Raw genomic sequence first — 12,161 nt, 5'->3', positions numbered from 1 at the left:
AAGAACGCATATTCGCGGCGCGGTCGCACGCCGTGATTGGGAAAGCGAGTTGTCACGGTTTTTTTTTTTTTTTTTTTTTTGTATTTCGCGGGCGTCTTTTTGAAGGCTAAGAAAAAGGAGCATGCAAAGTGCACCTTGTTGAAAATGGTTTAATTGGGTGTTTGTTAATGCGCTCTACAACTTTCGATTTCACACCCCGGCTTTTAAACGAAGATTTCAAAAGTTAGCTTGTTACTCTTAATTAAATAAATAGGCGCACTAAAACAATTTCGTGCACTTTCGCAAGAGACTTTCTAACAGCGTACAGTTGGTTTCACTCCCGCAGAACGCTCCGTTTTCTTTTTTTTTTTTTAAAGTTTGGTGCAAGTTATTTGGGACACTCCGCATATATGTACTGGTAGTGTACATTTAGTACGCTAAAAGCACACATGTAGTGCACTAAACGTGCACTTATAGAATGCTAAAAGTACACTCGAGGTGCACTTATGGTATACCACATACGTACTTGGGGTGTACTAAAGGCATACTATTTTGTTTCATAAAAGTGTGAAACTAGTACGATTTCAGTACATACCCTAAGTTCGCTATTAGTATACTTTCAGTATACTGATTTTGAACGACTTTTCGCTAAGGGAGGGCACGCGGAGTCGACGGCCCGAGCTGTCCCTGCGTAGAAGGCACCAGCAGAGGTCACTGGTGCACATATATGTGCACGTTACTTAAATTAAGTAACTAAATACCGATACTTAACACTCACTAAAAATAACTAAGTACTGTCTGAAGTGAGATGGCGCAAGCGAGCTGGTTAGAAAACGGCTTGTTGCTGCTATTAAAAAAAAAAAAAACGCTTTCCCTCAGCTTGAGTGTAACGCACTATTTTCTAGTTACTCTGTATGTATTGTTTCTTTGAAGCAGTAGTCGCTTCTAATATTTTAGTCTGTACAAGTTTGCTTGTGCACTGTTGAACAACGAGCTTTGAGGGGCTCCTTGTGTACATGGCTGCTTCAGCCTTCAGCTTAATAGGGACACGAGTGTTACTTGGTTCTCTCTCAGAGCACTCCCTGCTACCTTTTTGGAATCCTTACTGGCCATAATGCCCAAACTAACGTCAGTGAAAGTCATTTGTAGGCACTAAAAGCACTTCACGAGAGCAAGCTTGTTTTTATTTGACGCTATCACGGCAAAATTATCCCCTCGTTGACCTGTACACATATTACATAAATTATCGTTTTCGCCTCTTTGACGTGCAAGAACCTCCTCAGGTTGGTTCTCACTTTCTGCCCCCCCCCCTCCCCCTCCCCCCCCCCCCCCTCCCAGTTTCTGTCTAAAGAAAAAATTGTATGCAAGCAAGAATAACGTCCGAGCAATAAGGATTGACGTTAACAATATCTCTCCACCCCCGCCCCTCCCCCCTTCCTTAAAAAGTGGCAGCATCATATATGACACTAGAAAACAACGAAATACAAAGAAGCACATCGACGCTGAATTTAAAACTAACCAGATCGGAATTCCAAGAATCGGTGGGCGTGTGAAGTGGTAGATGACTCCGGAAACGAAAGCGACGACCTCACGCACAATTGTCATCAGGTTGTCAAGCACCACCACCTGGTTCATGTCTTTTCCTCAGCACTGTAACTCGCTGGTCAGCCGGAATATCAGCGACGACACGGGCAAGCATAGGGCAAGACACCTGAGGATCCTCTACAAAGTGTTCAGCAAAATAAGCGTCTTGTTGCCGCCGGACACGCGGATGGACACAATGGCCATCGCGAAGACAGTGCCGTTCGTGATCACAGGAGTCGAAGACGTCGGCAGGATAAATTTTCCGAAAACAAGATGGCCGAACCTTTCTTTCTCTTGGGATTGCAAATTGAGGAAGGAAGCCGTTATCTTGGTCCTGCGTGTAGATAATGTTTACAAGGACATGGCTTCATCAGCGGGACAACCGGACACGTACAAGCCAAATGTTCCTTGCTGACAACCTTCTTTCTACGAGAAAGCGCAACCAAAAGAAATTAAATAAGATGTGAGTGCCTCTGCAGCGAAAGATTGATCTACTGTCCAGATACGGCAACACTGGCGTATGGACTGTTGGGAAAAATTTTAGCCATTGCTGCAGGGCTGCTGGCCGGAAGTTCTAACGCGAATCTTGCAACATCAATTACATAACCACACGCCGGAATACTGCTCATGCAAATTGAAATGGGAGGGTGTGGGAATTGAGCGTCATAAATTATTCATACAGACATAAAAATTAACATTTTCGTTAAAATGCTCTACATGTTTTTTTTTTTTTTTTTTCAAATTTAAAAATTGCAAAAAAATTCTTAAGCAATTTTTTTTTGGTGGAGTTATTGGTCATTGCATGTTTTCCTTGGTGGCAAGATCAGTAATAAATAACGTGTGGGCCTCAGGGCGGGTTAGGAAATCAAACAAACCAATAAAACTCGATGATGGCAGATATACATGTGGGGTAAAAGAGGCGCTCTAGTCACCTGACACCAAGCGAGGGATGAAGTGTTTTGGCACAAGCAATGAACACGTGACCGTGTCCGCCGGCATTGGGCAAGACAGACTCCGTGAGATCAAGAACCAAGTCGTGGACGCTATGCTTCGTTTCACCGCGACTTGACAAAGAGCGAACGCTACGGCCCCTTCGAGGCAATCAGAGTGACGGATCGGCAAAGCACGTGACAGCCGTTGGCGTGCTTGGACAAGAGCGTCACCCGAGCAGTTTGAGAAGAGGGGAGGGAGTAAGACTTCGCTTTTCTCTCCCTAAAAGATTAGCCCGCCACTCAAAATTCGTACAAAATCGGCTTTCCCCTTTCTCTCCCCCGCCCGTGGCTTTGGCAGCAGTGCGCGAAACTAATGATATGGAGTACAGTCACTTGTCTCCCTCCGACATGCTGACTGGGCCACTGAGACCTTATAACCTTCGCCGTTCGCCAAGTAACGGTGAGACGGTACATAGTGCACGCGAACTCGAGGTGGGACATGCAAAACAGTGGAGGACGCGTTGATGTTTGCACCAATCGATGTCTGCCCATTCGGCACTCATTAAAGCGTCTTCAATTATTTACTGCACACTTTCGCTTTCGCCAGCTTTATAGATCCATGCCGTGATATTTGAGCACGACAACAGTCTGTAGGTTGATTTTGTTTGTTTATAGTGGGAGCCTTTGCTGGTCAAGTGACAAGGGTTAAACATTATCAAGCTGACAACACGTAAAATATATAATGTTACCCCCTTAACTGATTTGGACGAGCGTCGTGTGAGTTCTACTGATGCCTATTGTGATAGGCTGGATCGCGGATCGAGGTCTTTCTTTCTGAAGTCGAGTGACACCACCGGCAGCCATTTGCTTGGCACCAACCATTGTATGGACTCTATGGAAAAACGAGAATAAGTGCCGTTTCCCCCGTTTCTAAGCTTCTGTCGGCAATGAAACTTTTTGGCTGCTTTTCAGGAAGCCTGCCGAATGGATTGTGCACAAATACTAAAACTGACAACCCTCAAAGCTTTCAGAAATAAATATTTTTTGGTCAAGAGTGACCCCACTGGCCGAAAAACGTGGTGCATGCAGTCAATGAGACATGAGTTACCTAGAGTTTACCGAGGAGTCGGTGGCGGTTTCGATTGATTTGGTTTAGCCCACGTCAAGCTTGGAGGCTTTATTACGCGGAGTTCGGGCTCACTTCCGAAAGGCCGCTCTCATCATGAGATTTTATCGACATTCATAAACTTCTGGGCTTCTCCGAGGACGGTCATATTGACGCAAGTTCCTTTGTTAAGTACACTGAGAGCAAGCTGGCCAGCTCAGCCGTGTGTGCTCTGGCACGTTTGATTTTTTAATGGGGCGTTCGAATGCTTCACAAATACCCATTCGATCTCCGAAATAATGATCGCAGCACATCATGAAATATTTGCCTTCCAGCACCGCGTAGAAGTGTAGAATATTCCTACTTTCGTGTGTTTCCCCCATAGACTTGCGTAAAGTGCCTGAGCGGTGCCACCGACGTGCTCTACAGCGGGAACAGCGCACCCTCCAAACAGTCACCCAAGTTCACACACACAAAAGAAACACATTACAAAGCGTAAGTGTCTTCTTTCTTTTGTGTGTGTGGACTTGAGGAGCAGTTTTGTGGGCGCGTTGTTCCTCTTCTTCACCATGAGCAACGAACTCCCCCGAACCTCTGTGTTAACGGACGGGCTCTCGATCCGAGATTCAGCGTACTAGAATAAAGATCAATAATGCTTTCCCAGGTTCACACACTCAGCCGTTTTGGACGAACCAGTCTCGCTCACGGCTTAGTTTGCGGCTCCACCAACAAATGGCAGCGCTGAATATTACAGCGGAGCTGTTAAGGGCTAGTTTCCCCAGTTTCGTGCCCGTGGACAAATAAATCTCGACACAACCCTCTGGACAGCTACCGCCATCTATGAGCGAAGGCGGCAACAAGACATGGTTGTCTTGTTGCCGCCTTCGCTCATAGATGGCGGCTCATAGTACAACTCCGCTGCTCTTCCTTTTCCACCAGAATGGAAAAAGTGAGTTTTTTTTAATCATTTCTATTTTGTTTGTGGCTAAGAACTTTAATATGAAGGCGAGAAATTCAAATTTTGAAGCGAGCAATAGTTGTGGGTCAGAAATTCTCCAAAGCTAAAAACGCTTAGGGGATTAAATTTAATGTAAATGATTATAAAAAGGCCGAGTGGTCCGTTTTGTTAGGCAGGAAAATGATAGGTATTTGTTGAGTAGAAAATAGGCAATGAGTATCGATGTTCTACCACCGACAGAACAAAACGTTTCTGGCGAATCGAATAAAAAAATGCAGGAGGACGCTTAGCTTCGCCTTTATTAAAGCCCCTCTATCCTGGAAAAAGTGGCGCCATTCATTGTAGTGGAAATTCTCAGGACACGTGCCGCGCGCCATTTCTGGGTTCTGGGCAGAATATGGCGTCTGAAATCCGGTGCTGAAATCTATACTCTGTTTCACCTTATGATGTACCGCAGGAAAGGCTACAAGCGCGAGCTCCTTGCTCTGGGGCAATTTTCGGCGGCACAAGCTCTCGTGACTTAAGAGCGGCTGCCAACGCTATGACCTCGAGCTTCTAGCCTTCACTGCGGTACAACATAAGGTGAAACGAAGTATAGCTCAGTGCTGCGTTGTACCGCCATGATCTTCTCAAGGGCTGCACGTTGCACGCGCCTCGTGCTTCGACGCACCTTGCGCTACTTTTGGAACATGAAGGGGCTTTAGCCTTTATGGTTTATAGTTAAATATAACCCCCGTTCGTATCTTTATGGGTGTAACGGGATAGCTATACTCCGCGACAACTTTTCTTGGCAATGCAGTGGAAGGTACAGGCCCGCGTCCCCTCTCCCATTTTGAGCGTACGCAGGCACTCCTCCTCCCCCATTTCCGGGTAGAGGAGGAGAGCCCGCGCACACTCAAAATGGGAGAGGGGACGCGGGCCTGTACCTTCCACTGCATTGCCAAGAAAAGTTGTCGCGGAGTATAAATATAATCCTCGCCCTTGTATGGCATCGCGGTGCCTTGCTTTCATCGCCCACAGACGAGAAGAACGTCAGTAGGGCCCTGGTAGCTGCGTCTAGCTGTAGCGAGGCCCGAACGACGCATGTTCGGTTGAATTCTTCTGTCTTCGGGTTGACGCCGCGTAAGGAACGGTGAGTTGGTAGAGGACGACGCCGTAGCCAAGCGAGGCGGCCAGCAGACGCACGAGGCACCGGCCTTCGGGTTTGAAGAAACCCAGGGCATCGGAGTAGTCGCGCAACAGTGGGGCCATGTCTTGTCCGCTACCCACGGGCATCCGCTTCCGCACCCCGTTGGTCAGGCTTCCCTCGAAGGCCACGGCTGCCCAGGCCACCAGGACCAGGGTCCACACGCTGTGAACCATCTGGGACGAGAGTGTGTTCGGGCCTCCAAGAGTTTCGAAGATCGACAAATTGGTAGTTTAACCATGCACAGTGCCAAGAACGTGTGTCTGACTGGCGTGTTTAGGGTCCTATTCTGCCCAATCATCGAAAGGAGTCCTGAAGTGGAAACAAATGAAGTCACAGAAGCCAGAGTGTCATGCCGTCGGGTGTCACCACCATCCTGACGGTTGGGTGTATTAGTTCTGGAAATAAGCACGAGAGAACGCGAGTGTCGCTGTCGTCTCGACGCCCCCCTTTCTGGCTGCCCAAGATTTCGTTTACTTTCAAGCTGGATAGCGATCTGCAGTAGGACAGACGACTGCCGCGTCCACCACCGCTGTTGTGACTCCGTCAGGATCGCGGCCTGCAACAGCATGGTATTCTGATGACGTCATCAGGCGGAAATCGAGGGACCAGGTTTGTGGAGGCGGTAAACACACCAGTCGGAGACGCATTCCAGGCAGCATATTGAAAGTTCCTCGTAAATAGAATCCACGGAGGACCACCGCTTGAACGGAGAGCAATCGGTCAGAAGCAGAGCTTGAAAATCTTCGAGATTCACGCCTCCCGCGCAACTCACCTGGAAGATTGAGTAGAGCAGGAGTGCTGACAGCTCTCCTGTGATGTTGATGGAGTGCATGGACTGTCGAAGCGCCACCGTGAAGCCCACGGCGGTGTTGCAGCACCAGAGAAGCAACGGAAACGCGAAGTGTCTGGCCAACCTCCTCCGACGTCTGAACATCGACGTAAGGGAACACCGTGGTTGGCTCAGGAGCTCGACTCGTAGGGCTGCCAGGCCCAGGGCGTATTGCAGAGCCAACCAGGAGATGAGGGCGTTGGCAGCCATAAACCTTTGAAGGGAGGTGGGTGGGGGAAGGGAGAGATAGTTACCGCATATATACACCGACCGGAGAGTATACAGGCGGCTAGGTGCCAACACGCAACCTTGACGTCACGCCGCTGCGGTGGTTCTGCTGTCGGCACGGCGCATGCGCAGAAGCGCGCGCGCAGTGCCCACACCAGGTGTGGCCAAACGCTGACTTGTTTGTAAACAGCGTGTTTGTCTATGCATGGCTTTTATTAACGTCACATCAGCTGCCTCTGTGGTGGCCCTGCTGCCGAGCGCGCATCTTCTGCAGCATCCATCTATAGTCCGTAGCAACTCAAGAAGGCAGGGCGAAATAAAGGAAGGCCGGAGAGAAGGAAGCAGACGGAACGCTGGGGAGGAAGTTTCCCCCTCTCCTCTCCAGCGTGCCGTCTGCTTCGCCCTCCCTGGCCTTCGTTTCCCTCGCCCTACCTTCTTGAGTTGCAACGGAAAAATAGCTTCAACGAATCGTTTTTAGGGCGCTGCTCCTCGGTGCAGATATAGCTGCGTTGGCATCGGCGTAACCGCGCACATTGCATTATGGGTCGTCAAAGACCTATACAACAATTCAATTCCCTGCTAAATTTAGTGGGGAAACTGAGTTGGTATTGATTTAATGTGACGTCAATGTTTTCGCTAACTTTAGTGGCGAAACTAATTTGGTGTTGAGGCCACGTGACGTTAATTTTCTCGCTAAATCTAGCAGGGAAACTGAATATGTATAAAGGTCACGTAAAAAGAAGTCATGTGACGTCACTTTCCCCCTAAATTTAGCGGGGAAACTGAATTGCTGTTGAGGTCATGTGACGTCAATTTTCCCGTTAAATTTGGGGGAAACTGAATTTAAGTCATCTGATATCATTTTCCCCGCTAAATATTGCGGGGAAACTGAATTGGCGTTGAGGCCACGTGACGTAAATTTTCCCGTTAAATTTATCGTGAAAACTGTGACGTCATGTGACGTCACAGGCCACTTCTTCACGAAATCCGGAGCAACTAGCCAAACAGCATTTCACGTTAAAACATACACCGTGCGCGTTGCATTACGGGGCTCCCACCGTAAAAAAGTAGATAGTTAAATACATATTTTTCACATTCTCTACCACGATATATTACAAAATTAAAATACATCAAGAGCTGCGCTCTACTTTCGCGTTACAGATAAGCGTCTGCAATATTTTGACAAGAACAAGTGAGGATGAACACCAGCATCATGCGATGACGTCATGTGCAAGCCATGTTTTTGAACAAGTTGACGAAAGTCGAGATTCCAGAAGACACATATCCAGCAGCTTCAGCTTAAGTTGAACAAAATTGAGTGCCACAGGGAATAGCGGTGTGCACAGCTTTGGTTTGGCTAGGGTCACTCAATAGCTTACGCTTAAGGTGCAACCCCACCCTTGGTTAGTGCGATTCTGAACCAACAGTTGGCGGTGGGATCGCCTTCCAAGCCTGTTCATCAATCTGAGAAGTCGTGTGTGGTGGCGCTTCGATACAGTGGGGTATTTTTCTATATCCTGAATTTGACATCCCTGGTCCCTTGCTTGTTTTTCTCTGCACGACCCTTCTTTGGAACGCGCACAGCTGCGCCAGTTCTCGTGCAAGGGGGCCAGTTGCCTACGCTCCGAGCTCACGTCTCTAGCAAATGTGGGCAGAACGAAACGCGAAAATCGTCCTGAGCCAAATGGCGAGACACGTGCACAGCCAAACCACCGACGCGTTGAAATATATAAAATTGCCTGTGCGCCGTTACCGGAGATTTCAGAGGCCAATTACACATATTTGAATATGATCAGATTTATGTTGACACGAATGAAGGTGACAAGAGGACGAATAGTGAACTGAAAAATAAAGGCTTAATCGGCGAACTTGTGCCAAACAAAAACAAAAATAAGGAAAGAGCGTCGAGGTAGCAGGAAAGCAGGCGGCGATTCGGCAGCGTGACAGAGAGCGAGAGCGAGAGTGACTCGACGAGGTCGCCGGCAGCTGCTTATCTACAGTGCGTCACCATCTCGAAAGTTCGGCAAAGAAGGCAAGGAGCGTCGCGCGCTCGGGGCGAGGATGAAATTGCACTTTCGAGAACAAGAAAACAGGGCGAAAGTTACGCCTGGTGAAAGAATGAACGCAAATCTTCTAGAAGTCCGTGACTGAGCGTTGCTTTCTCGGCTCGGCGGGCGGCAATATGACGGGCCGGCGCTTTTGTCGTGCATGTGTTTGGCTCTTTGTGGATTTCCAGGAAAACGAGTTGACGGAATAGGACTTGGGTGTCAAGTTCTAGCCGAAAAAATTAACCACCTAAAAATAAAAAAAAATAATCTATTTTTGGGTGGTTAGGTGCCTCACTTAGGTAGCTGGGTGTTCATTTTGACCAAAACCACGAGACTGGAAAACACAAAAAAAATGACACTCAGGTTTAGATGTTGAGTTTGGTAAACCCAAAGTAGGGCTGGTGCGGGAGTCATATTAAAAAAATGCCGAGGTTAAAAATTAACTCACAGCAATAAATGATAATAATTAATTATCATTAATTCGTTATTATAATAATTAACGAATTCAGTGATAAATGCAAATGACTGGCCAGGCAAAGATTCTTGGTCTGTGGATAGCTTTTCCACAGTTTAAGCATAGTACAGGATGTTACAAAAAAAAAAAAAAAATTACAGGGTCTGTTTTTTTTACCGCAAGAATAAACTAGGCATCGCCGAACGCTCATTTTCCGCCCGAAGGCGGCGCTAGAGGTCACAACCAGATGTCAAAGTTCAGCCCGATCCGATACATCATTCAAAATTTAAGTTATTTTCTGAAACGTTCATTGGGAAAATGGCGGCCGACAGAGCTTTCGAATACATGCGGCTCTATGGCACCAGAAACCGAAAACGGGCAAAAATGAGCTTCATTTTCCCATTGAAATTTTCAGAAAATCACTTACAACTTTTGAATAAGGTGTCCGTTCGGGATAAAACTTTGGCATCTGGTTGTAACCTAGCGCTACCTTTTGGCGGAAAATGAGCGTTAAACGATGCGTAGTTTGTTTTTGAGGTAAAAAAAGAACTATTTTTTTTTTGTGGCATCCTGTACCAGTCTTAATTTGGTATTTGGTGATTTATGCGCGCAAGTAGTGGTGTGCAAAAATGAAAAAAGAAGCAAACGGGTACAGTTTGACATTGTATAAAATATAGTGTAAGCACTCGCATGGTACTTAAAGGGGTACTCCACCGATTTTTTGGGCTACCTCAACTAACTATATTTTCTGACTCCCCGGCCTTTACTCTCTCCGGTATGCTATTTAGAATCGCGAAATTCATAATAGTTATTGCAAAATGGGCAAATGAAAATGATGCAAAAACCAACATTGAAATATACGCGCGCTTTCAGGGCCGTGACGTCAGTGGCAGGCAGGCTTGCCAGTCGAGCAAGCAGCCAAAAAATAGAATATGCCAGTCATTTGTTCCGTGCTGGAGCGCGGGTACTGCAGCGAGCTTCCCAAGCATTCATTTGACACCATGAAACTGCTTCGAATCAGTTTAAAACAAAATCTACAGCCCAAAGAGTGAACCCCTGCCTTCCACTGACGTCATTTTTTCATTGTTGCCAGTAGAGACTTCGAGCTTGAAAAACACGGTGAGGACCAAAACTGTAAATTCAATAACTTCGCGAAAAAACAATATTTTGACCTAATATTTGGGATACTATTTTTGCGATGTTTGTTGGTTAGTTTAGCAAAATTTCAAGCAAATCGGAGACAATGAAAAAATCGGTGGAGTAGCCCTTTAAGAGTGAAACAGCCCTACATTTTGCACTAACGTTGAGTGTATCGAAAGTTAAGGGTGCATCAAAGGCTAAAGCTTGTACACATATACTGCTCAGGCCATTATGTTTGAAAGCTCATAGTAGTTTATTACCCTCAGATTTAGTGTAAGTCCTCTCCTCATTGCTTACAAAAAAAAGAAGGTAACATTCTAAGCTTGGGTTGATAGGAAAACTTCACCTGCTGACAGCTAACAATCATCTCGGCGCCGATTATGAGTATTCACTGCATTCCGACGGTCGCGTGCCTAGAACGAGCTTTTTCCCACGTGATTTTATGCAATCACAATTGTTCTTGACAAACAACAATGTTTACTCAGGCAAGTGGGCATATCTGAAGCTTATAATACTTTGTATTGATTGTGGCGCACGTGGCAAGTTGCATAGGCTTTTTTACAATCCGCGAAATAGAATGCTCCTGGGTTACCTTGGTCTCAAATGCATGTAGCACACAAAGAACACGAACTGAATTGCAGTGGGAAACGAAAATAAATGATGATAAACAAGCGTGTAGTCACGCGAAAACTGAGGGCATTGCACATATACAGAAGATAAGCTTTATTTCACTAAATACACTACCAATAAAGTATTTGGTTTTACCCTGCGAGCGAAGCGGAACATACAAGTGCGAGCATACTGCCCTGAACTATACTTCCAGTGAACAAACGCACCATCTAAAGCACCGAGTTCGTTTTTATAGCTCTTGGTACGCTCAAACCTTTAAAAACACAATTATAATAAATTCTATTATTTTAATTATTTTTATTAAGTGCGCCTATGTGTTTTTTTTTGTCTGTTGCATTCACGTGCCATTTTCTTAGATATATAATATTTTTCCAGAAGTCCGACACCTGTAGTCTGGTTCATCATAAGTAAGGGCCCAATAATCAAAGATGTAGACAAAAAAACAAAAAAACGCGAACAAGCCAACACACATTAAAAATGCAATGAAACGGTACATTCAAAACTAGTCGTTAGTTTTTTAGAGGGCAACAGTTTCGTAGGGCGACATTGTTATCCGTTGAAGGTTATAAAACGTGCAGTACAACTGTTAGCTCGGAGTCTTTAACGTGCATTACGCAGTATATGTGGTACACGATCGCACGACGGTAGGATGCAGATGGGCGACTGAACCCAGGGTCCCTGCTAAAGCCCCTTGATAAAGGCGTTTTCTGCAAGTACCGCCAACCGTTGTTGGGGAAACGCACAAGAGACGTGCTACGAGCGGGTGCTCCGCCGCCATTCGCTTTCGAGGGCCAGTCATTTTAGTGCTGCGCCGCCATTTGCCTCCAAGGGCCACTTGAGACACGGGCTTCGTGCACTGGCACCTTTGAGGTTATTTGAAAGACCAACGCAAACACATCGAGGAGATTTAGTCCCTACACGTTCCGCAAACGTTGGGTTCCGAAACGTGAGCTCCGTGCTTTGAACGGAGCTCGCGCTCGAGCATTTCTCCACGTGCTCTGATCTGCGGTGCCACAACACACTCGGCCAACGGCCCCCCGCCGCACTTGGTTTAGCCTGTGAGCTAAACCAAATGAGCTATGCTT

General features: G+C 46.6%; 1 protein-coding gene across 1 annotated transcript; it reads right to left on the bottom strand.

The window, feature by feature from the left end:
* Nucleotides 1-5,542: 5,542 nt before the first annotated feature.
* Nucleotides 5,543-5,920, bottom strand: LOC115331549. The gene has a single exon (XM_029993660.2). The coding sequence runs from the start codon at nucleotides 5,918-5,920 to the stop codon at nucleotides 5,615-5,617; it is 306 nt and encodes a 101-aa protein (XP_029849520.2). The 3' UTR covers nucleotides 5,543-5,614.
* Between the last annotated feature and the right edge of the window lie 6,241 nt (nucleotides 5,921-12,161).

Source organism: Ixodes scapularis, unplaced genomic scaffold (assembly GCF_016920785.2).
Source record: "Ixodes scapularis isolate PalLabHiFi unplaced genomic scaffold, ASM1692078v2 PGA_scaffold4__175_contigs__length_147842914, whole genome shotgun sequence".
Taxonomy (NCBI): Eukaryota; Metazoa; Arthropoda; class Arachnida; order Ixodida; family Ixodidae; genus Ixodes; species Ixodes scapularis.
The sequence above is the reverse complement of the archived record's forward strand: the minus strand, read 5'-3'. Positions and strand labels throughout refer to the sequence as shown.

Coding starts and splice junctions, on each gene's coding strand:
- LOC115331549 (XM_029993660.2), bottom strand. CDS start 5,920: ATGGTTCACAGCGTGTGGACCCTGGTCCTGGTGGCCTGGGCAGCCGTG.